General features: G+C 40.2%; 1 protein-coding gene across 1 annotated transcript in view; it reads right to left on the minus strand.

Moving 5' to 3' along the window:
* The window catches only part of LOC128889199 (uncharacterized), a 423,312-nt gene that overhangs the window by 257,742 nt on the left and 138,909 nt on the right, over positions 1 to 26,661 (minus strand). The window contains exon 3 of the mRNA XM_054146613.1: positions 12,344 to 12,409. Within this exon, the coding sequence (XP_054002588.1) occupies positions 12,344 to 12,409 (66 nt within the window). The remainder of the gene's footprint in view (positions 1 to 12,343; positions 12,410 to 26,661) is intronic.

Consider the following 26,661-nt stretch of genomic DNA (forward strand, 5'->3'; position numbering starts at 1 on the left):
CGCATGCAAGCAGCCGAGGTAGCTGTATAAAGTCCGGGAAAACGGGGCAGCAGAAACTAAGAAGCCACGAAATAAACAAGACCGTTACGATGCAAACTACCCCGAATAACTCTCGACAGGATTGAATGTTTCCTTCCCTGATCTCTGGTTGGAAAATCTGCCAGAAAAAGGAGCAAGACGCGCACACGCTGCAGCCAGCCGATCGAAAGCCCTCGTTTTCGACGAATTCACGTTCTCGTCGTTAATAAAGGATTCTGTTGCAGCTGCAGGCTAGTCGTTCTCGCGATAAACTTTTTTTTTACTACGCGAACGCGTTTCACGTTACGTGCAACACACGACGTCCTCGCATGGCGGTGCCATTCGCCCACCTGAGCGACGTGACGACGACGCTATCAAGATAGCACCTGGAAACATTGTTGCAAAAGTCTGTTGGCACTGGATAGGAGTGGAGCCCGTTTTGTTGCTTTTTTCATGTTCGAGCCTTTTAACAAGTTGTCTTAGAATCTCTGGGGAAACAATATGTGGTATAAATGGTAAATATTGATATGTCTATACTGTAACAGATTTTTTTAAATTTAATGATGCGTGGAAGATACAGTACTAAATTTTGTGAATATTTGATAGGCTCGTCTTGAAGTGTATAGCAATGTAGAGACATGCATACCTGGCTCCTTGCACTTTTAAACTCAATGTACCCTTATTCGACCATACATTCCCAGCATGCCTCGATATGACTGACAACTTAAATTTACATCAACGATACTCCATTAAATCTACCCAACGATCATTCTCACCAATCGTTTACTCGACATCTTCTCGACTGCGAACATTCCAAGAGCACGCAGCTAGCCTAATCTGTTCTAAACTGTGTCTCACGTCGATTCAAAGAATCGAACGTCGCAACGACGACAATATCGTCGCAGTAAGCAACCGCTCCTACGATTATTGGTCCGTTTCCGTTCCTGCCTCGCTCGTTTCGTGCACAGATTATGCAAATCTCCCAGAAATCCGCCCAGGAGATGCGGACGAACCGAGCGCAGACGGCGAAAGGAGCTGCTGGAATGAAGATAGCTTTGTACTCCTAGCGGAATAAGATTCCGCGTCAGGTTCGTCTCAGCCGACAGGCTTGCGCCTCGTTTCAGGAAATTACATTGGCCAGGGGGCTATGACGCCTGTTCAACCGGAACTCGGCTAACCCCAGCGTGGCCATTCGATGGAATTTTTCAAATCCGGCGTGGGAAGTCGTCGATAGTAATTCGAAGGGGAGTAAATGATCACCAGGGGTTTAGGAGCTGAACTGAGCGTGTTCAAAGAGGGTTGATGGTAGGATTGAAGGGTGACGTCGCGACAAATCGATCATATCTTTAGGCAGATGCGAGGTATTTTGTTGAAATTTGAATATGACGTGATGATTTGTAATTTGTTTGGGAAATACAGGCCCTTGAAACATTACAATTTTATTCAAGTTCAATGGCAGCAAAGTAGAAGTAGAAATTAATTTTTATCTAAGAATACAATTACCATACCAAGTTCATCTTTTTGTGTTCCTAACGAGAAGAATTAATCTCTTGGATTAAATTTTCTGTTATGATTTTGCAATCACACTTTTTCTTCATAAAAATCAGATTTTCAGATAACAACTAACTTACAAAATGGCGTGAAGTGTCAGGAGAAGTTGAGTGGTCTTTCTTTCATCAGGAGTCTCCAGCAACTGAGCTAACATACTCGTTAACATTTTGAGTGTCCAAACTCTCCAATTCGTCAACGAATGTAACCTATCCAGGCGCTTTATCAGGATACCACATCGTCCTATCCGTCATGTTCCAGCCCAAGCGAACACGACAGCATCCCTCGTTAAGCAACTTATACAATGAAGCACCTATTACGTCCAAACTTTAATTGTAACATGATTGATTATCGCGCTGAATGTGAGCCACATAAATGAAGTGGCTTACTTCTTTGTTGCGAGTTTACAGTCTTCCCCATCGCAGGAAAGTATGCATCAGCAGATTTCAACTCATTTCTTGCAATACTCGGGGCTCCACTCAATATTAATTAAATTTATTAAGTTATCTACTACCTTTTACCGACAATTCTGATTTCCATAATTCAATCGTGTCGTTAAGTTGACTTCTGGCGGCATTTCTGAGAAGTCGCCGAAACAAATGTCGCAGGTTGAATATTTTCGGCGTAGCTGCGCCGATCGATCGCAGTCGCCGTTGAGTGCGGGGACATTTTTAAAAAATGACTATCCACTAGTTGTACTGTTCCGTGCAAGTGGCGCACGAACAGCACAATCATACGCACAACCGGTGATGAACGTAGAAACGTTGCACGTGAACCGGGAACAACGCGTGACGTGGTCCCGTGACTCGATTTATCACTCGGCCATGGCATCGAGTCTCGCTGCTACTGCTGCTGCTGCGACGAGACTAGTTATTCGTAATTACTGGCGTCACGGGGAAAGGCCGTTTCTCAAAGTAGACAGATGAACAGCCAGATGGAGAAGTTTATTGGAACGGGATTCGCCTTTTCGCGTAAAGGGTCGCGTAATGAATATTACTCCTAATAATCGTTTCTAGTGGACGAGCTTTTTTTACTACTTTTTCTTGCCAGACTACGACGTCGGTAATCAAATTTTAGAGTAGACGTGGCTCGACACAGTCCTGCTTTCAGTAGTAATGGTATTGCGGGCCATGTGTAACGTTTTACGTTTTCCGTGACGGAAACGGAAGTTTCCGACGTCATTTATGGGCCCTGTGGTGGTCTTTTTTATATTTGGTTTTGCTACAATCAATTTCAGTGTTGTTTAGATTGAAAAATTTCTCTCTTCGAATCATTAAATACGTAATTAATTTATTTTTAAAATGGATGTCTACTATCTACATGAGCCACGTAATATTTAAATAAACTGAAGTCATCCATCCTCTAACAACTATACAATTTATGCTGGAAGGAGCATAAATGATTTCACTGTACCATCTTCTAAAATACAGAAGCAGGACACAAAAGCTTTCCACGAATCGATTTTCTATCAACATAAATTTTTCTCCCAAAGCCAATCTAACGCAAAAGATCCATCAAAATTTCGCACGAAAATTGATAAGTAAATCCAAATAAATTCGATCGGAACCTATTAATTAACCTATTACCTCAAGAGCGTTGCTTCAGGGGAAAAATTGAGCGGTGGTGTAAATCAGGAGCACTTGTCCCCGATTCGCGGCATTCCAGCGAATTGAAAAATGTCGAAAGTTTCGCATTTCATTTACGCATTACCTTTCAGCGTTCCGCTTCCGCGCGACATTACTTCGGAGACACGTATTACCGTGGAAAATTTTTCACGCCGAATTAACGGATATTACAATTAAATTAAATTACCGTCCACTTATTTCCACTCCACTTTCCGCGATATAAAAGTCGCAGGAGCGTGCGCGACGAAATGTCCACGTCGTAATTGCGATTGTAACGGGTCCGCGAATCGATTGAAATTTAATACAGATCGTGTAATTTATCGGAGTAAAATTGGAAGAAAATCGAGAGGAGACGGTAATTAGGCGAGGGTATTCCAATTAATCCTTAAAGCAAATCTTCGGGGGGGGGGGGGGGGGGCCCGACAGGAATGAAGATGAACGTCCGGCTGGTCATCCGTTAAACGATCGCAATCAACGGTGCAATATATGAAGGGACCGTAATACGAATATTGCATATGGTGGACGCGCAACGGAGGGAGCAGTTCAGATCTCCATCCATCTCTTCCCCTTCCGCCCTTGTCCATCCTCTGCCATCGTGCTCTGTGACTCTCTATCGAAACTATAATAACTCGCTGGATTACAGGCCAGACATCGACTCCTGTCGGAAGCACAGTATCATTTTTTCGATGTCTGGTTAATTCTATGTTATTACTACTGAATTCTCGACTCGTCTATGTAGACCTGACCAATTGTACTTATTTTTTGCAGTTTTATAACTGAAGGGATACAAAACAACTAGATTGATATAAAGGGGTAATAAATATGCTTGAAGAGAGGTGTCTTGAATACAATAGTCTTTCTTGATTTGATTCGAAATTTTTGATAGTAGAGTCGCCAAGGAATCTTAATTCTTCAGCTATCAGGTTTTTAGAATCTACCTATCAAATAGTGCCAACCCCTCTAATTTAAACACCTATTACTACACAAAATAAAAACATATCCTTCCATCTAAACACAAATATTCCGAAATTAAGTTTCATCTAAGAATCGTCAAAGAATCTTAATTCTTTAGCTTCTAGGCTTTTAGAATCAACGTATCAAATAGTGTCCACCCCTCTGATTCAAACACCTATTATTACACAAAATAAAAAACATATCCTTCCACAAGGATTCCACATACCCTAAACACAAATATTCCGAAATTAAATTTCATCTAACTCTCGTAGAATGAACCTGAGCCAACAGTGCCTTTCATTCCCAAGAAACTTGCCTGCAAAACACTGGGACATGCAACCTGTGAACCTCCCAAGGTATCTGCTTGCCAACGAAGTCTGAAAGGGCTCCCGCAAAAAGGACTAACCGTCAAAGGGAAAGCAGACACATGGCGTAATCAATGGAGACAGCAGCGAAACGGACACAGAGATCCTATTACACGCGTTACAAGTAACTCGAACCACAAGGCTCTTCATTCATCTCTCCGTCCGCAGCCCTCATTCGACCAGCCCTCTTCAGTTGCATACCGACGCTACAATACGCGATGCATATTGTAATCTATGAGCGGGCCACCGCCTAGACGCCCACAGGCTACGATGATATCAGATGTGATTGACGCGTTGACTGTACCACAATCGCAATCCTGTCGGGCGCCACGGTACCATCATCGTGCCTCGAGTATGCGAACTGTAGGCCAGGTGTGCCGCACAGGTTGCCAGCGATTAACTATTTAAATGAGGAACAATTGACGGAGACGGAGACGGAGACGGAGACGGAGACGGAGAGGGTTGGCCAATACCTTCAACAGTGATTCAGCTTCTGTGATTGATGAATGCATCAGGAAAATTAATACAAGATGCAACGATTCCCTTTGATTTTGTCTCTAACTTCCTCAACTTTTAATATTATGTAGAAGTTTTCTTTGAATTTTCACGTAAAGATTCAGAAAGTTTTTTAGTAACAATTATTCGTGGATAAAAAGTTAGAGAAAGATGAAGCCAATTGCAAAGTTTGTTCATTTTTTGAGGATGTTCGGTTCTGGTTCAAAACAGGATAGAAGTATATCTTCTTCATCTCCTTAAAATTTTTGCTTGACTATACAACCTTCCAGGCCAATGATGGCAAGCATAAAGTTAAACCGGGCGTTCATTCATTTTCTTCAATTTTTCAATGTTCATTAACGCGACTTTGAGCATGACGGGCAATATTTCTCAGTAAAAAATGAACGTGAGCAAACACTGTCTGCTATTCGAATTTAATAAGGAGGAACATGCTGAGCAAGCTGCTGCGAATATCAGCAAAATTTATTCCGAGACTGGGACAACATTTTGATAAATCAAAACTTCACTGACGTGGACACATCCGGCTATATAGGCTTTTACAAATGAGCTAACTGATTCATGCGGAGGGGGCATATAGATGTGACGTTGTATCTTTATTTTCATAGGATTTAAGGTTTTCAGTGCAAATCTCTGAACGTATGTCCTGCTATTAAGTAGATACGATGCGCGTCTCCATCTCTCTCGGAATACAAGCCATAAACATTATTCTAAATCCAAGCGACACTTTTTGAAGTATTAAAACACAGTATATTTGGGAGATCATGCATAATTATAAACTAATCGATGGATAAATATTGAGTTAAAAATACGTTGTAACTCTACGTTGAAAACTTGAGAAATTAATTACAAGAAATGCGGTATGAAGCAACAGAACCTTCAGAATTTTGTAACGAGAATCCCTTAGATTTCTCCTGAATATTTTCCAACTTTCCTACAACACAAATTAACGATTAATAATTGAAATAGCTACGCAATGAATGTTCACCTGAAAATCCCAATTTATGATGTCTCTAGATGGTATAACGATCTCCGCGGTGTAAAGACTTTCTGGATCACGTTGCGTCGTCGAAACGAATCGCAATTTCTACTGTAATTTCTTGGGCATACATACCGCCCACGCTTGCACACTGATACGCTGATATAGACACAAGAATGGATTCCGTGCAAAGCGTCGACTCCGCCGATAGCTGGCCAAAAACTGATTCATACTTTTTGCCCATATTCCCGGTGTTTACCAACCTGTTCCTGATTCTGGGTCAACCTCGTTGGACGAGAATTTCGTGCTTTTGCGGTTATTAGTGGCAGGAGTCATTATTAAGGATTCAGGCCGTTCTATTGGCTCTCCGATCTGTTCATGGATCGTGAATGAGGACGGATCGAGTTTTTGCGTCGTTAAGAGGCCGCGATGAATTGAATTGACAGGGCCATTCGAATCGATGACGGTTTCTGAAAACGATCCGCGAGGCGTGGACGGATTCGCTGAAACTCGGTTTTCGAAGATGAATTGCAGATTCCCGCGGAATTGTAATTTAATCGTCGATTAAAATACAATTTAGCTCCAACGTGCTCGCTCGTGTCTTTCGAATCGAAGTTAATGCAAAGTTATCGATTTACCCCTTTGTTACCCGATACAGTTGATACTGTTTTCCGCTGAAACCGTAACGTGTAACGCTTTCGACTGTGCAATGTTGTTTGAATAATATGAACACGAGAACGTATCGGTTCTTGCATGCGAAATTGTGTACATTCGGTGTATTCATATTTACGTTAACGTGAAACCAAGTATTAATTCATTGTGCAGGGGGTAGTAAGTGTTTGGGTTTGCTATACAATATGATTTTGATGTGATATCGATTTTGATTTATACAGGAAATGTCGAGAAATACAAAATTAATTTTTGTTCAATTTAGAGATACTCTATCCAAATATAAAAAAAGTAAAAACTACAGCTAAATATATTGGAAAGATTTATTCCAACTCAGAATAGAACTGTTATTGTGATAAAACTGGTGTGCATCATGGTATTTCTTCACAATTTATTTCTATCCACTTGTCTGACTTATTATCGATGTTACCACTTTTCGCAGATTTTTTTTTTAAATTACTGCGTGTAAATCTATAAAACGTTAGAATCTACTTAAAGATGAAGAAATGGAACACTAATATGCTTCTACTTGTGGAAAAAACCAACGTAAACAATACCTGAAGCACCACAGAAATATGTCTGACCACTGATGTCCCATTCTACTGAGTGACATTTAAAATCAACGAGAACCCGATTACATTTCGTGGAACGTATTATTTCCATCGAAACTTATCCGCCTCCTAATGGACCATAAAAGCAACGCTAACCATTAAGGTATGCCAGGTCTTATTGCTATCGTGACGTGCATCAAATATGAACATCAACGAACACGTTCGTGGAAATATTTTGCATGGAATTTTCCTTCCCAACGTATCGCGGCCGCCGTCGTTAGACAAAAGCAATAACGTTAATTTGCCGCACGTGTTGCAATAAAACCGTACGGCACTCGATGGACAATCACGCATTTCGCGTTCTTTTCCGGAACGTGAGTCATAAAAACAGTTAGAAATTGCCCGGTGACCCGAGCTTTCATCTTCCCCTTTCCCAACCTTTTGTACATCTTTATCATCGTGCTTTCAGTCCAGTTATACACTCGGACGATGTCGACCGAGTCGTTTTATTTAATCAATTTTTAGATCTTAAGAGAGGGAAAGAGCCTTTGAAATGTGTTCCTTGGAGATTCTCAGGCGACGCCCGAACGGAGTGAAACTGACGATCATTTTTCAATAGCGTTTCGATAAAGTCAATTTTCCGTGGTACCTCCTCGGACCGTGTAGCTTTCAGAGGTGGAAGATTTTATTTCCACCTTTACATGGAACGATGAACAAATAATTATATTGTGAAATAATGCATTCGTGAAGCATTAAGGTATTCCGTGATTTTCGTCTATTAAAAGGTAATTTTTTTTTTAATTTATTTGAATTAGAATGTCGGATAATATAATGCTCAACGTAATGAGAAAATTGATATTCACAACAAAAAGTGATTGGAGCTTTAAATTTAATAGCGCTAAATAATTCATGGCTCTCCTCGTGATATCCAACACCAATAATTAAACATTTCGTACAAATTAATGGGAACTCATAAATGATTAAAACTCACGGACGGTTTTAATACTGTTTCGTAGGAAAATTATTATTTGTAGTCGTGCGTGAAATTTTCATTTTTACGAAGGAATCGAATAATCTGACTGATTGCAACCTATCGAACGTTGAACTCGATAGCGCCAGGGTATAGTTTGTGTTTCGTTCGGTGAAATTTAAAGCTGGTAATTCAGAGCACTTCTGAAATTACGGATATCCCTGTTAATTGCAGCCAGACGGAATAACATTCTAATTCCCAAAAGATCAGGGCGCGCTTTAATTGCACGATCCCGAATTTTCATAATTACGCGAGATTCCGATTTCCACGGTAACGAGATTCGCTAATGTAACATTTTTCGAAGTAAAAGGTTTCAGAATTTAAAATATAAATAGAGAAGACAAAATAAAGATATACAGTATTTATTTAAAATTTATTTAATGTTCACGTTTGTTCAAAGGAAGATCATTATTTTAACGCTGCAACACCATAATAATACCCTATATGGAAAACACAATGCGATCGACGCGTGTGACGTAATTATTTGAGTCTCGTTAATCCGCGTCACGTCGTTCAGACGGCTGTTTCATAAATCACGCGAGCCACATTTGCCTCGCAAGAAAGTAATCGACAAAATTATACGCCCGTCGGTGCGCAAAGTTACTCGTCAAATGGCGCCGGGTATTGTTATACGAAATTAATAGCTCATACTGCAGCCACGGTCGAAACATCGACGATTAATTCCTCGTTTTATCACTTCTTGATGTAGATTAATTAACTCTTCGCAACGTTGCAGCGTTCGCATCCCTGTGGATTCATTTGAGTATAAAATTTTTATGGGAGGAGGGCTGGGATGGAGGACATAAATTTCGAAATTATAGTCGGAGGAGATTAATTTCATGGATAATTCGTTGATGTCTCGCTGGGTAGTCTGGTATAATTTAAAACGGCGTTTCAAGGCTCGCGCTTGTTTCTTAGGAATATTGGGAACAATAGGTGAAATTGAATATTGATATGCGATAGATGATATTTAAGTGCGGCAATAAATGTACATTTAAATATCGAAAAACATGTTTCTCTACTTTTACCGTAGGAATAGTAGAATTATAACGAGTACCTTACTGCAAGTAGCTATATTAACATACAATACGTAACAATCATATTAATTAGTACTCTTTTGAGTATGAGGTCAAAGGTGTAGCTCATGTTCATCATCAACTAATTATATTATTTTTTAAACAGATAATCATTTCATACGAATAAATAACGTCCTGCACTAATATAAACGACTGAAAAATTCTCAAAATAAACGCAGGTTGCGATAAGGAAACCTTATGACAGTATTATCCATACCAAAACTCTACGATTTTTGTTCTATTTAACCACTAGACTTTTTGAAATACCCGAACGACGCGAAGCAAAAAATTCGCCTAATATCGACACCGTGGTGTTTAAGCCACCGCTTTGCTTCTTATTTATTAAACGGAAGCACGGGGCGAAGGCTGAACGGCATTTATATTCATAACGAAACGGGTTCCGTCCCCGTTTCGCGCCGCCAGCAATATTTACCCTCCGCAAATATAACGCGAAAATCATTCACCGAATCTCCTGTTCCCTCTACACGCTTCCTGCGCCTCCCTTCTCGTTCTTATTCTCGCTCTACTGTGCCATCCTCGACTCTCTATCGAGGTTCTCCCTCTCTTCCAAGGCGTGAAATTCCAGGCGCTGTTGATTTTCGCCTGCAGCTACGAAAGGAACGCCCAAACTGCCGCGATTGTGCCACGGCTGGTATTGTTTGGCCATAACTGCGTAACTACGCCAAAACTCCTTTCCCACGTATTTATTAAACTTTTTCTCGACTAATTGGCAGGTGGGAATTGAAGGAAAGAAGATTATCAGACAGAATTGTGATAAAAATTAATTTGAAACAGTTGTATTCATTTTCTGTAAGTAAATAGTATCCTATAATCCTATATCCTATAATTATAGTATCCTATGGTACCCTTGATACTAATATTTACTTGTCTAGAACCGCAAGTTAACTACCAGCATGCAATTACTACACCAGGATTATATTTCTGGCCAGTACAGCAATGAATAAAACAAATGTTTAAGAGTATTCAACAATGATAGTAACTACCTATTAGATAGTAGAAATTCCACCCTATTCCATCATCTGAACTCAAAATTTAGATATTTAAAATGGCGGATACAATATGGCGGACCAAAATACGAAAATTGATTCGAAATCCAGAAAAATCCTCCCTCTGGCGCCTAAGGCTCAAAACAATCGCTCGAAGCCTCGAACAACCCTCTCATACGATAAAAACAACTCGTGCCAAAGCCCAATGACGATGCAAGATAAACTCTACTTAATATGTCCCAAGCAAGCCGTCGCATTAATCTCCTTGGCAACGGTAATAAACGAGTCAACGCGACAATTTTACTCGCAAGCGTTCCCTAACATTGCATATAAAAGTTCAACGATCGAATAAATTCATGAATCTTAGATGCCAGCTGGAAGATCGAGACGGTTGTCGAGACGTATCGCGGGTTCCCTGGTCCGACACCGACTCGAATCGATTCCAATGAATATTTAATTCACGATCCGCGATGAACGCCACGCTTTTCGACTGGCGATGTTTCCCTCGGTGTCGCCGGGCGAATCAAACATTTCTTTTTTGCCGGAGAGAGGGGTCGGAGCCGTGATCGAACGACTCCTGAAAGGGATGAAACGTAAATACGCGTGACGCGACCGCGTCGATCGATGTTAGCGTTTCGGAATGAGCGACGGATCGTTTTGGATTTACATGTTCACACACCGTGATTACGTCCGCGGCACCGTAACACGCCACCGTTGCAGATCCCGCCTCGATACGTTTATCTAAATGGAAGAGCAAACACTGCCAACCGGTTGTACGGTCATTGACGTGCGCTAGGGATTAATACTGGAATCCGCGAGAGTAATTTTCGTTGGATTTACTAAATGTATCGTCGATTGAATAGAAACTCGAACGTTCAGCTTTTTCGCACCTGCGTTCGGGGTTTTTTCCCGGTTTTAGTTAGCAGTATGGACGTTGGTAGCGCGTTCGTTGTGGTTTGGAGAGTTGAACTCCTGCCACAGAAACGATGTAGTGGAAATTTATTTATTTGTCTTGAGTATGATCGGTGAGTGCAGTGATAAATTAGCGTGGCGTTCTTCTATTATAGTTCGACGCTTAAGAAGAGACTCCACCATTAATATTTCCTGTACACCACGAAAAATAAGAACTATACTTTTACTAGTTAGAATGTCATTGGAGTCAAAGTGACTTTGTCTTGTAAAATTCTAAGGGAATGTTAACCCTTTCAGATTAGAATTTTTTTTCTAATGTTTTTAATTTTAATGTCAACTTCAATAAAAATTTGGAGATGACTGTATAAAAATTGCGAGCACTAGCATATTTTTAAAGCAAATATCGTCTCTCCAGATGTCAGAGGCACCGAGAGCGTGTATTTAAATAATCAAAAACTTCTTCACGCCGATGAACAGTCCCTTTCACCGCGTCCCTTCGGGACTCCGCAATATTCTGCATGATTCCGCAATTATGAAAAATTTATGCAAGGCGTAAAGCGGACACAGTCTTTGCGACTTTGCGCGCTAAAGTCCCTCCGCAGAAAGGGTTTTAAACCTGAATGACTTGGTTGGTACGGCAGTTACTTTTAATTAGAGCGCTCGGACGCTCTATCTTCGAGCGTTTAAGAGTAGAGGAGAACAGCGTCTTAGCAGCAATTTTTACCCATTAAGACTCTAGGAAGAGTCTCGCGAGACGCGTTCCGTGAGGAAGGCCAAAATCTCCTTGCACCGTGGAATTATCCGCCGTATCTTTCGTGAAATTATTGAGACAATTCTCGTCCTTTTCTTAATCTCGAAGTCGGACTCGCTCTTAAGACGCGGCGCGGAATAATACCGTGGAATCATAGTCATTAACAGAGGGAGAAGACGTTTCTAAAATTTAGACGAAAGTTCGTGCAACATGTTTTCATAAACATTTTTCAATTAGCTCCAGGAAAATTCCAAATGATTAAATAGTTACATTTCGATACAACGTTATTTAAAATACAACTAACCTATATCAGGATCTTGAATTAGAGCATTTGATAAAACTCACCCTTCGACTGTTGCCATCCTTGGGATTCAGATTGGGCTCCGTGGTGACTGTGCCGAAAATGGTTGGCTGTAACAGAAAATAAGCTGCATGTAACGTACACGCCAAACTGTGTACTGTATAACATACTGTGTAAACAAATGTGTGTACAGCAGAAGGAGACTGCAACGTTGGTGAAAAATTCTAGATTAGTTTCAAAACCACCAGCGGGTGAAAACTTATGTTTCGAATCGCCCTACCATCGAGATAAATCCCCTAGGCATTAAATCAATTAGAGCGATTAGCAATTAGAGCAACTAGAGAGATAAAAAGCGCGGCGATTTGCTCTTAGAAGGGGTAGCAATTACATTTCCCAGATTTTAGCCGGCGAGATATCGTGCCTTTTGACATCGATCGACGAGCTGTCAATTCGAAATAGAGGCATGATTTCCATCCGTGAAATCGTCCGGATGTTACGCGTAAAACTGCGAATCCCGAAACGCGGCTGTAAAAGCTGTCGCCTCGTAAATCTACGGAATGCCATCTATGTAGTTCGGTGGCTGCAGTCCGGCCATTAACTGCCTCCCTGACCGAGAAAATGCATTCCGCCGTTACACAGAGCAGGAAGGAAACGTCGATATAAAATGCTAGGGGAAAAATGAATCATAACGACGCCCGTGAATGACACAGGGTGTCCATGGAAATATGAGACCTACTTGCAGAGTCGATTCCACGCGCCAACGCGAACCGAAAAGTTCTTTTTCATTTTGCAATCGGAGCCTTCGTTATCGAGATATGAGCAGTTAAAGTATTTGCGCGCGTGATCGCGTGGGCGCGATCAGCTGATTGGAGTAGAGGGCGCCAAGAGTCGCGTGGATGGAATTCAATTGCTTGTATCTCGATAACGAAAACTTCGATTGCAAAGTGGTAAATGACTTTTCGATTTCTTTTTGTGTGAGTTCTTGATCATGATTGTTGGTTAATATCTTGTGGGCGTTTTATAATATTTTATTATGTTTCATACAAATCGTAAAATATACCTTAAAACTGAACTTCTTTAAGGTACATTACTTGTTAAACTATTCCAATTACCAGATTCATGACGGCAACGATCACCTAAGCTCCGCACCTCGTAAATCCACGATACACTGATCGATTCAAGCTCGAATCATCTTCAGGAAGAATCAATCCAGCCCACGGGGAAATGGCGGCGATAAAACACAAGCACCTCTTCAGAACGGTCGATAATTCCGTAACGTTAACGGAGAATGATCCTCCTCGTCGGCGATACTACCGCTCGGAGCGTTTTGATCAAGCCAAAGACAGTCCTGATCCATTAAGCGTTCTTTTATTTCTGAAATAACAGTTTCGAGCGGCAGTTTTCCTCGAAACGCCACGCGATACGGCGGAATTAAATAGCGCACAACAAATCGTCCGAGTCCACCTTCTCCGCGTGCATCAGCCGAATGCATCGCGAGGATTTACAGTTTATGCGACGATAAAAAAAGAAATTGGACCAAGAGTCCCCTCCAGGGTTTACCGGTTCATACGGTGTTAGACAACAATAAACAGCGACGAAGGCAGTAAACCGAGGCTCGTGCTTTTCATTGTGTAAACGATTCTCGCGATAGAGCCCCGTGTTCTGACGAGTTTTAGCAGTCCTATGCGAAATCCACATGGAGAATATAAAATTTCATCTCGTTTGTAATATTTCTTCTACAAGAATCTAAACATTACTCAATCCACGAAAATTTATTCCACGTTTGATTACCGTTAAGGTCTCTTCTATCAGTTGAATAACAATATTGATCGTTCGAATAAAATCGAACGATATTGGGCAGAAAAGACCACACTGTTTCTTGAATTATTGAAACGCGAGTGAAAAAAGATACCTGTATACCGAAAACAGAATACCGAGCAAACAATTGCCGTTTGTTCTGCGAAGTCAATATTGCATTTCAGAGAGATCAATACTCCCACGACGAATGTTCTACATTCTGCGCGCTGCATCGAGTTTACAGTTATTGCTCGCGCGTTATAGCAATCGAGAAAATTAATTAAATTTCCGTAGCACGTTTAGCATTGTTTGTTCGTTGTTTGTACGCATTTTACAGCGGAGGTGAGCGAAGTTCTGATTCGAATAATGAATTTGGAATAAGAGATGGACTACTTTTGATCCATTGTTTGTTCGATAAAAGTAAAAATCCAGATCGTTTATTTAAATTCTTCATGACTTAACGAATAAATTTCTACCGAAGTTTCATTCGTCATTTGTTATCCGAATAAAATTCTACTCGTTTCAACTTTACGGAGGCCTTCTGTGAGCTCATGCGACATTAATAAATATGGTTAAAATGATACAATTAACGAAGAAAGGCAAGAATTTCAAGCTGAAAAGCATTGTTAAATCGGTGATTACGGCAGCGCAACGTTTTTCTCGCGAGCGTAACAGAGGACTCAACGAGCTGAAACATTTTTCTCAAAGAAAGAATCTTCTATTGTCGTTTATGAAAGCTCTGAAGGTAATTGCTAGCTACGGGCCTCGAGAGGAATCGATAGCAGCGTCTTGAAAGCATAAAAACTCACTCAAAGTAATTGTTATCAATATGGATAATGTCGCTGGACTTAAGAACACGATTGGATAAGAGAAAAATCGAAGGAGAACGATAAACGGAGGGTTATACGTCAATATTATAACGTCAATATTATCCACTTTCTGAAAGTTTCAAAACTAGTGTTTTTGAATAATCGAAATTCATTAGTCTCAAGCACATCCTCTCTACTGCTCTAAAATATTTTCCTAAACGTTTCAGTCAAGTTCCATCACCTCGAATTGAAGTGTTGTTTTCTTTCCCCAATGGAATCGATCTGTTCCTGTTCGTGAAACTAGGAAACTTTATTCTTCTAGTGACCGAGAGGACTTGCATCCAGCGACACGGTTTCGATATCAGGCCAAGAGTCTGATAACGGTTGGCTCGTAATTTATGACGTAACAGTCAGGTACGACGTGTCGGACGAGAAAAACAAGTCGAATCGATTCTCGCTGTGGAACATCCGCAACACGGAATCCGCACTGAATCGGTTCCTCCTTATCTTTATCCGCTTCGACGGATCGGTCAACAATCGCGTCCCTGATTCAAAAAGACGACGAGAAAAAGGGGATAGGTAAGACCCGCTTCCTTGCAGAAATTTCTTCTCGTGTTCGGGACTTCTTCTTCTACTCTGACATTTTTTTTAACACGCGTGTTACAGTAACGTACACGTAATCTTTTTACAAAATACAGTGGCATACATATGTACGAATTATTACTAGAAATGTGTGATGAAATGTATTTCTGTTTCTGATTATTTGAAATTCATTAGTTTCTAGCACTTGCTCTTTCTTGACTGCTGTACAATATTTGCGTCTTTGAATTTTTATATATTTCCTTTTCATGTTATAGGAGAGTCAGCGCAATTTTTATGCCACATTGCGTCAAAACAGTGTTCCCAAAGTATTACTGGATTATAGAGTATAAAATATCCATGAATTTATGGCAGAAGCTTTGCACGCGCGTAGTATTTAACAAAGTATGCAGGAAAGTTTAGCGAACACGGTTCAAAATACAGTCGATCCAGTGTTAGAAGACACCTTTGTGTTTCCTCTACCAGCTATTTAATGAATTCATGACAAACTGAATTTTCGCTGGTCGAAACGTTAGAATTAATACACATAAACAAAGTACGACACGCCGATACTACTTTCGCAATTTCTCTTTGATTCTTTTTGAAAGCGTATATAATGCGAAACTGATCTATAGGAAATAAATACAAAGAAGCAATAAACTACCTGTATTAGAATTTTATTGCTGAAGGTGAAATATTTCTATCAGCGAAGCACTCGGAAAACTAGTAGTAAAATTGCCTTCGAAATGATACTAAAATGTCAAATATAAATAAAATAGCATTTTCAAAATTGTAATATGAAAATCTTACTAAAACCTTGGTTAATATTCCTCGAGGTATCACGTCATCCGCAACACAGTTATTTACAACAAGCATTATACAACAAAATAATGAAAAATTCTCCCCCAACAAGAATGAAATTTTCCTTGCAAGTGCATCTATGAACATTATTGCTGCGAAATGAAAACGTCCGCAAACGTTACCTGGGACAACTACTTGACAGCTCCGCTTAAGAAGTGAGTAGCATGTGACCCGTAACATGTAGCTCCCAAGAAAAGGTCCGTAGCATGCGATCCTTTAAGTGGTTCTTTGAAACGGGAATCTAGGGTTGCCTCTAAATCCTTCGGGTCCTTAAATTATTCCGCGTTTCCGCTACAGGATAGTCTCGAGCGGGTGATTAAAAGATTCCTTTGAGAATCGAATAACCGATGCCCGTCTTATTTACAAATTGCCCCGTGATCCTGGCGCTCTGGGAAGAACTACCGACGTGACAAACGAACGGGCATTTAAGTCCGACCAAACGTCTCTGTTTCGAATGAGATATCACCTGATACGCGTCATCCCTGAACGGGGAAACTTAATAGAAAATTTAAAGTGTGCCGGGAGAGTGAAACAGCTTCCAGCTTGAATTTCAATCTTCCCTCTAGACTGTTCATTATACCTTAACATTTTTTGTTTTTTAGATAGCTTACTTGAGTGGATAGTCGATGATGACATTAAGCTGGAAGGATACCAAGAAGACGAGCCAGGAAGATACGATCGTTAAGGACAATAGGATGTAACTATCATCGATGAAGCATGAAGAGCAGTATTGGAAAAACGTGAAGGTAATGAACATCCAATATTGAAGGTCTCGAAGATACGACCTGACATTCCGTAAGAATTATTGAATAATGTTCGTAATGATACACTCTCCAAATAATCGAGCATCGTTCTAGAAGAATACGTTCGATAAAAACCCAAGAGACAAAGAACGTCAAGTTTCTCATACGTTTTCCTCTGTGCAAGTCGATTGCTTCAAGTAGCCCAATTAAAGAGGGGAGAGCGGCGACAAATTCCCACCGCGATCGATGCCGCGACAAGCGCGAAAAATCCCTCTCTAATGTTCGCGTGGGAACGCTACAGAAACGAGGTCGAAGGGGGTGCAAAAAGTTCGTGGACGATCGATGGGATACGAGCGCGAAGAATCCGCCTTGGAAATTCCTCGTGGAAGCATGCAGAGCGTCGATCCAACGACGATGCTCTCGAGTGGGAACGAGGGAGAACAAAGAAAGGGCGAAAGAGAAGGAAAACGACGGGGTTGGAATGGACGAAAAAAGGAGGAACTGGAAAGAAGCTGGAGACAAACGTTGGTCCATTGTCGCGAGTGGTTCACCGCGAGAATTTCTAGAAGAACCATCAGGACACTCGGGACAACGGCAGCCTCGAGAATAACGATGATACCAACACAGTTAGCGAGTGATTTCGCAGGCATCCTCCGAGCGGACCTCATTACGAGCTGTTGCGAACTGCTGGATAACAATTCTGAAAGGATTGGGCCGTGCTCGTCGCGGCAATAACAAGAAGCAAGATAGGGGATTCTTTAATTTCCAATGGCACGAAAGATTGGAGAATCAAAAGCACTGGAAGGATAACTTGGAAGTTTGTTGAAGGGCTTACAGGTTGCTCGAAGATGATTTTATTTTAAATATTCTCGTTTGATGCAGGCATTAATCAAATTGTTAGAAGCATCTAGAGTCTGATTAAATAGCAATAAATATTTTAAGGATACATGTTAATAACTTTGAGTATATCAGGCTGTCAACTATAAAATATTAGAAATATACATTACAAATTGCTATACACAGCTAGATAATAATTTTATAAGAATTGAAACGTGCTCATGGTGATAATACCGAGAAACAGTGGCTACACGATTCTTTAATTTTTAAGTCTCATTTTAGAGTCTGTCGAGGAGGTGAATAATCAATTTATTGAGAATATTTTTACTCGACAGTATTATCTTTCTCTATTCAATCTTAATTACCAATTACTACACTCTTCTGTAATTTGAAATTTCCAATTCACTGCTTCTAAACGTACCACAAACGTTTTTACTTGCTCCCACTTTGTTGTAACATTCCCTCTGTATTTCTCCAATCCACTCCACCTGTTTTCTATGTCAGTTTGCTTGTTCTACCTCAATTGTTTGTGTTTGTCTTATGTTGTGTATTAACTGACGTAATGTTGAAAAGTAGCCTCTGGCTGTACCTTGCTTTAGCACAAATTATTCATTCTTGAATATAATACACTATGTATGCTTAATCAGGTTACATAATTCAGGCATTTAATATGAATAATAATAATACGAACGAACACAAATTATAAACTATTAACTATGTAGTGTTGCCAGTTTAAAAATGTTCTTGAATTTCAATAACTTAGCAATAACTTCACGATTAAAAATTCTTCCAAATAAAAATTAATCGCTACAGAAAATGAATTGTCATTTAAAACTTTTTCCAACGGGACCACTACAACACAGAGCAAATTCTGCGAATTGTTTTTATATTAAAACAGCAAGCAATGTTCGCCGAAAAGAATTCGTGCCACGTACAGTTGAATTACGAGTTGCTAAATATTTCAATCTCACAAAAACTGCAATAATTAAGCTTCACAGAACGTACAATTAAAATGCGCAGTGATATTTTTAGTACAAACGAAACGTCGTACGGGGCACAAAAAAAAGAAGGAAAAAAAATTGTATCGGAAGTTATTCACTTTGATGCGAAAAAATTTATCATGCCCTCGTAAAAAATGAGCTCCCATGGCATTGTAACATAAATTAACACAGTTCGTGTCTCCTCTGCTGAAAAGATAAACAAATTTTCGATACTCACCGCCAACATTTTTTTACGAAACGAGTGCTTTGTTTTGGAGTGGATTGTTATCGTGGACAGGGATTTGTAAGGGTAAAAGAACATTAATAATGTGGAGTAGAATTCAACGTAAGAACAATGTTGCCGCGTCAGGTACATGCAGGATACACAAAGAGAAAATAAAGCATCGTTGGCAAGGAACAATTTCATTCTTCGATAGTTATATTTTGCAGAAAAACACGCAACGTGATGCAGTATCTAGTTACATATTGCTTGTTTCCTTGCTTAACACGATTAAAAAGCAACGATCTAACTGCAAAGTGCAAGAGCACCAACAAGATTTCTTTCTTTTTTTCATGGCGAAACATAAACTTGCGACCGTTTAAGTTGATTAAAATATAAATTTAAGAAAACTTTCTACTGAAGAACTTAGGATCGTAAACTTAAAAAAAAAAGTATATATTTTACTGTTTTTAATTAAAATTTCAAACTTCTCTCTCCACCTGTCAATATGAAAAAAAAATTCTTTCGTCCTCGCGTCTCCGAGCATTTCATACCGTGAGCTCAATTTTGAAGCGGAAAAACTCGTCAAAATCGCGCGAGAAGCGTACGCGTTCCTGAAATACTTGCTATCTGTTTACGAGCTTAATTATTGTTTTTCCAAGCCTAACGAGTACGAGACGCTCTTCGACGTGTCCTCTTCGTTTGTCCCGTTTTTACGAGGAGGTTGTTCCGCGTCCTCGACGACGCGGACCGTTCCAACAAGGAGACGTAAAAGTAGACGGCCGTCAAGGAAAAACCACGTTGAAAATAAAACGTTGTCCTGTCAGGATAAGCCGCGAGAAGAATCGCCTCTAAAGTGGAAATCCCTCGACACGGCGATAAATCCCACTGAAATGTTCAAAATTTGTTCCCGGTACGCGCCGCCATGTTTTTTTTTTTGTCCCCTCTCGTTTTCAGCGTGGGCATAACTACGTATGAACGACTCTACATCCTCGTGAGGATATTTGATAGAGTGTAGCGTGAATTGATATATAAAAAAAAAAGAAATATGGGAGGTTCAATGTGGTAGAAAGTGGTGGTTGAAAGTTTTAAGGAAGGAAAGTATTGTAGAACAATTTTGAGAAAAGCTTGTTGAGACAGAGATGAGATAGATAGCATAGGTTTGATTTGAAATGTATATAAAAATTTAGATTTCTAACTAAAGGAATACAATTGTTCACTCTTAAATATATTTAAATTCAATTTAAATGCAAAACTTTCAAAACCATAGTGACTCCCACTTACTAGAAATCGTGTGATATTATTCAGGAATTACTTTTTACCTCGATGGCCTATAGACAGAATTTGTAGAAAGTCCTTTCCACGTATTTGTATCGGATGATAACATAAAAATACGCTCGAAATCTTGACACACTCCGACGGGAAGAGGCTTTCCTATTTTGATGCGAGTCGTTTGAAATAGTTTCGCCAGCTCGCGGGCTTCACCGCGAGGCTTTTGTCGAACCTCTTGCTTGATTCATCGAACTCGCAACAGAATTTCATTTCCCCGAAAATTCCGTCAAAATACCGTCTACCGTGCCCACAAAGACTAGGTTCCTGAGGAGTGAAAAACTCGATGAACACATCCCCCGCGTTCGAGGCGGTTGATTTACCAAAAGTAACGGGGGCAGAGAAGGGAGGGATGGGGGAAGGAATGGAAAATACGGGAGAAAAATCGTTTTAAACCCACATAATGGAGAAAACTCGGGCGACGGTATTTACTCGCGACGGGCACGCGGAATTTTCGAATTCCCCACGGCGAATCCGCGTCTCGTTTCACGATTCGCGATTTCATCCCTGGCGCTCGCGGAGGTGTCGTAAAGAATCATGGCGCTCCATCATCCTATCTATTAAGGTCCCTGTTCCCAGTCCGTGCCTCGTAACCCATCTCGTTCGATTCGTTCCCGTCATTATACGGCCGTGATAAATATCGCTGGCTCGTTCGTGGAGAGGCTTTTCATTCTTCGAGAAGCACGTCGAAAGTCGCGAGTAAAATTCCTTTTATATAATGGACTGGGAGCTTCCGAAGTGTATATAAGTAAACGAATGTTAGTAGGTCAGGAGCTTTTGGGTGTTTGTTTGATTACGAGGGGAGGAAAGTGATATTTCGAATAGATTTGTTAAGAAACACTGGTAGATCGAGGAGACTTTATGGTTGATTTTACGTTTCGTTTTGACGAAGAGAAAATGTCGAGATGTAATTATTAAGGGAATGTCTAAATATGCTTATTAGATTGATTAGATTGATCAAATTTACATGTGAAGCATTATTTATAAATTCACAGGTTATTCAGTTCGATTATGTATCCTTTCGACTTCCTATTCTATACTACTATAATAATAAGAATTAGCATGGATGTCCAAGTTTATCCTTTCACGTCCTTTTCAAAAGATAATTTACTCATACAAGATTACCCTCAATTCACCTATACTACGAGCAGAGATTGAGTCCATCCTCCAACGAAAATAAAAATCAACCATGTCCAAATATAAGTAAATCGATAGATTCAATCAAAGAGTACACTTGGAGTGATTTTTTCCAGAAAAGTCATTCTCTCCCCTTTCCAATTTATGATTTCCAGAGTGTCGTGTATGTATGGAACTTCTCGAGAGCCGAATCCATATTTCGTGGCTCGTTTGATTCTCCAGCCCAGTGCTCGTCGCGGAACGACGCGATAAATCTCCATGAGCCGGACAGATGTCCATTGTCGTTGCGATCGTGACGAGGTTTTGGCGTCGACGCCGATATTTCGGCCAGACATGGTTCCTACATTGTTTGCCGCGGCGTCTATTAATTATTAAAGTGATAACAGCCAAGCAGCGCGGCTGTTGTTCGTCGCACCAACACCGACCCCCATGCCCCGTCGCGCAAGAAGTTTAAATGTATTAACTGAACAGTTGAACTGAACGAGTGGATTGAATTGCTTGACGCTGCCTCCAGCGAATTTACTGTTCAAATCGTCTAAGCCACGCACCGGATTAATATTTGCTCCGATATTCTAAACTTTCAACGTTTCGCGCTTAATCGCCGAAGTTTAAAGATAATTTAAACCTTTGCGTCTGGAAACAACAGATGGCTGAGTTGACTTTAAATTGTAGCTGAAGGCTTTCTACTTGAATGATTTCATTTGTGCAGATATATTCAGTGACATTAGGAAAAATTCTTTTACATAGAGATATAAATGTCCTTTAAAGGATTATTTTTGTAAGGTAAGTAAGTTTTGTATGAGGGGTTGTTGAAGGAAAATTCTGAAAGAGCTTTCACAGTTTCTTTCGAGTCTAACTCTAGGGTTACAGTTCTCTGAAAAATTGTCATTAATCTCGTAAGTGAATGAATCTACATAAATTTAATCGTATTTAATTCTAAATAGATAGGCCTCTGACAGGCACTTAAAATTAATTTTGAACGTACCATCGACGAAAGCAGATCTAACATACCCTTCTCATCGATAACTGCCAAACCGAAATAGATTGCATCGAATGGTTAATACACAATTCGCTGCATTCGGAGCGCAGCTATACGCGCACCCAACTACAGCTAGAGTTTCTAAATCGATCCTCTGTATTGGAATTTTATTTCTTGGCGTATTGAAACGTATCCGTGGATATTGCTATTTTCTACGCGCCTCCCATCTAACGTACATATCAGCGTTATCAATCTTTCATGCTATGAATCCTGTTCCGTGTACACAGATTTCTGTCCCTGCGCAACAGGGGGCTTCGATTCCAAATTCCATTTCGTTCCACAGTCGTCGTAAATGTACACATAATACCGTGCGTATGTTTGCATAAGGATCTGTACGGGAGTCCTCGCAGATTCCTTCGCCATTATCGGTTTACGAGCAGTGATATTTCACCAAAAATAGATCGTATTCCAGGGATTCGAGTTTATGCGCGCGGTATATTAGTCGAACAGAGTCGAGACGCTGCCGCTAACCAGACTCGATAATCGTGAGGCTGACTTTTATCCTTGAATCCTATTCGGGAAATAATGTTTACGTTAATGGACGTAAAGTGAAGCTTGAGTAATAGTATGACGAGTTAAACGAGGATAAACCGAGAGTGAATTATACTTGGCGTTGAGTTTTAAATGACAGATAGTCGTCGTTAATGGTTAGTTCATGAGACTTGAGCTGAGACTTAAAGCTGAGCTTATAGTGGTCTAGGATATTTTAGTTTTATTAAGTGATTTGAATCTACTGAAATATTATATACAATTAGTCCTATTTTTATTGTTGCGATGTACTTAATTTGCTGAGCTAAAACATGTGTTCTAAGATAAGTCTCACGTAGGTAAAAGAATTAATTAAACAGGTTTTCAAATGAAGATATTTTAACCTTTTGCGATCCTATCTCGAATGAGGCTCGACAAAAATGTACCGAAATCAGAAAATTCAGTGTGTAAAGGGTTACTCATATTTCGTCCAATACTGTTTCTTTAATTAATCTCAACACTTCTATTTAAATAAAATTTAGTGCCTGCGAGCATGTGGTTAAATTTTAAATAATTGCTGACACTTTCTGTAGGAAACAAGCAGAAGGAAGGAAACTTCAATTCTCGGTTGCTCTGCTTGCATCCCGTTAGCACACCCTCAGCCGAAATTGTCTCTAATTTCATCAGGCAGGCTCGTTCCCTCGTTTAAAATTGAAACAAAGCACACGACGCCTAAGACTCGCAGCCGAAATAACAGAGGGACGAAATGGCCCGTATTAGAGAGTCCGCAGCACGGAGTCATTAGCTACTTCGACATGTAAATTGGTTAATTGCTCCAGCTCGCTGCGCCCGACGACATTTTACTGACAAAGTCTGTGCGATGGAAACACCACAGGTGTTAAGGCACTGGTAAATAAAAGAGAAAAGCAATGTACCCTGAAGAACCGAAAAAGTCACTGGGACTTAACTCGAAGCCTACACAAATTAAAAAAAGTAATATTAATTATCAATCAAAATCAATATCTTGGGACCGCTACCCTAACTAGATGAGGAGTTTATCGCCACAAAAATCGAAGAACGATCCAAACAGTCTTTCAGCGAAAATAAAAAGAAATTTATACTCGAAAGATTCCGAATTTTTAGATTTTCTCACCGCCAATCCTCTGATGAGGAGGGATTCCGACGTTCCCGGCTCAACAACCGTGGAAACTCTCCTAAATCACGAGCAGTCGTAGAAAAATCTTGGTCTCCGAGAGGAAACTTGGAGGATCCGTCAGGCAAACAGAAGTTCCGAACGGGCAGCAGTATTATTCGCGAGGAACGAGGAGGAACACCGCAACGAAGAGGAAACGGATACGTCAGCGATGGCGGAAGGCATCGAACAAATCGCCGCTTTATGTCGTTCACCGATATAAATAAAACTGTCGCGCGATTGCGACCCAAGTTCGATCGTAAAGACGCTCGAGCGTCACGGGAAACCCTCATCGCGGATGTATTGTCCTAGATACGGACGCATCCCCGTTTCCCGCCCTTTTCCTTTTATTTTCCACGGCGAGCGTCAAGATAGGAGATTGCGTCAACGCGCTCGTGATTTCGGCGGGATAGCTTGCGCCCTCTGCAGCTGCAATAAAAGCCGCGATAAACCTGAAGGGTTCGCTTAAAAAAGGGAGACGAAAGGGGAGAAATAATAACGCGGGTGCTTGCGAGGACCAGATGCTTTGAGCGATGGGAAACTGCAGGTCTGAAAACTGCATTTGAAATTTTAGCTCGAGGGAACTGGCCAGCCAAATTATTGAAAAAGGAGGTTCTCTATGGGAGTTGATTCTGAAGGATTAAATGTAAATTCGAATTCTTTTTTATGTCGTGTCTGTGTGTGTATTTTTAGGACTATTAAGATATTTTGGGGGAAAGGTATTGAAAAATGGTCCTGCTTGAAGCCGATCAATAAGGTATTAAAAAGTTTTACTCAATATTTGTCCATAAACTGTTGAATGGTACTTTCTCTATTATATGTCTCTGTATAAAATTTAGTATGGCTAATGTAATTCAGCACTATAAACTATGGCTCATTATGGGCAAGGGACGCCTCCGATCATTGGATGTCAACCTATAGTACACGTATACCTATCTGTACATGCGCGTATAATGTGCTAATATGACCAGTAATATACATATTGCGGAGATTAATACCTAATATCTGGAAATACATTAAGTGATTAACGTGCTCTCTGAATGCTTCGGAAACGGAAATCACGCAAGATCCGTATTCAAACATTTCGAGTAATTTGAAGAAATTTAAATAATTTGAAAAATATTTCATATAGCCTGAACGAACTTCGAGTTGTTTAACAAAAATTCAAATCAAATAAATAAACTCAAGTATTCCAATTTGTACAAATTCTAATTTCTAAAGATTTCAAGTTGATTCGAAGCGTTCATCTAAATAAAAATTACGTTTGTTTCCGTTTGTCGAAGTCAATCGAATGTTCCTCGAGGCCAACTTCACGTTTGCCTGCGTAAATTTGGGTACGATTGTACCAATTCCTTCCGTGGAATGACGTTATGTATAGAAACGATGCTAGTATTCTTAGCCATTCCAAAAATACACCTAAGTAGACTTGGTTACCAGCAACGTAACGAGAGTCTGCGATTTCTGAGAATAATTTATTTAGAGTCTAGAACTAGCAGTCCAGACGAACCCGATTAAAAAATAGAACGCACGACCCTGAACAAGTGAACCGAAAACCACCGTCGGTGGGAAATGCGATGGAAACCATCACGCAGTGTATACTGCTTAAGAATTCCAAATTACGCGCGAGGGACTAGCAGTAGGAACTTAATCGGTGATAAGAAAGTTTACTGGATTAATTCCACAATTCGTCACTTAATAATCATTCTATTAAATATGCGCAAGAATTGTATATCATTTTCATAGTGTTACTACAATTTTCACTCGAAGATACTCTCCATAGAATCTCCATAAAATATTTATTTGGATATTTGGAAAATGACGCAAGGGACTTGCGATACAATGATTTTGGCATCGCAAGTCTGTTATATCATTTTCAGAATACCTTTTAGTAACTGAAAGATGGATAAAGAGTAATTAGATTCAGATAAAGAGCGTTCATTCTGTGAGAACCTTTGATTATTTTTTCTACGCGTTTATTGAAGTTGAAAATCAAACTACAACCAACAAATACTGCTGAATCGACCCTATATAACGCGATCCACTATGTAGTGCGCGCTCAGTTATACCATAGACACGGCCTAACGATAATAATCATATTCAAACTCTACGTGTAGCATCGCATCGGTCTGTAATTAGAGTCAGCAAACGATCGATGCACATAATGTTGCCCGCACTATCACGTCATTATGACATTACGATAATGGCCAAGACACCGCTCACAACCACCCCGATGCGTCCGTTCTGGTTACCGCGACACGAAATCCGAGCACCTTGAGAAACGGTTAACTACTTCTCCAGGTAGCGGGCGACGCTTACAAGTGTCTCGAGATTTATGGGAGTTCGCTGCTTCCTGGCCAACACTCGTGAAATT

The sequence above is a fragment of the Hylaeus anthracinus genome, unplaced genomic scaffold (assembly GCF_026225885.1).
Source record: "Hylaeus anthracinus isolate JK02 unplaced genomic scaffold, UHH_iyHylAnth1.0_haploid 11997, whole genome shotgun sequence".
Taxonomy (NCBI): domain Eukaryota; kingdom Metazoa; phylum Arthropoda; class Insecta; order Hymenoptera; family Colletidae; genus Hylaeus; species Hylaeus anthracinus.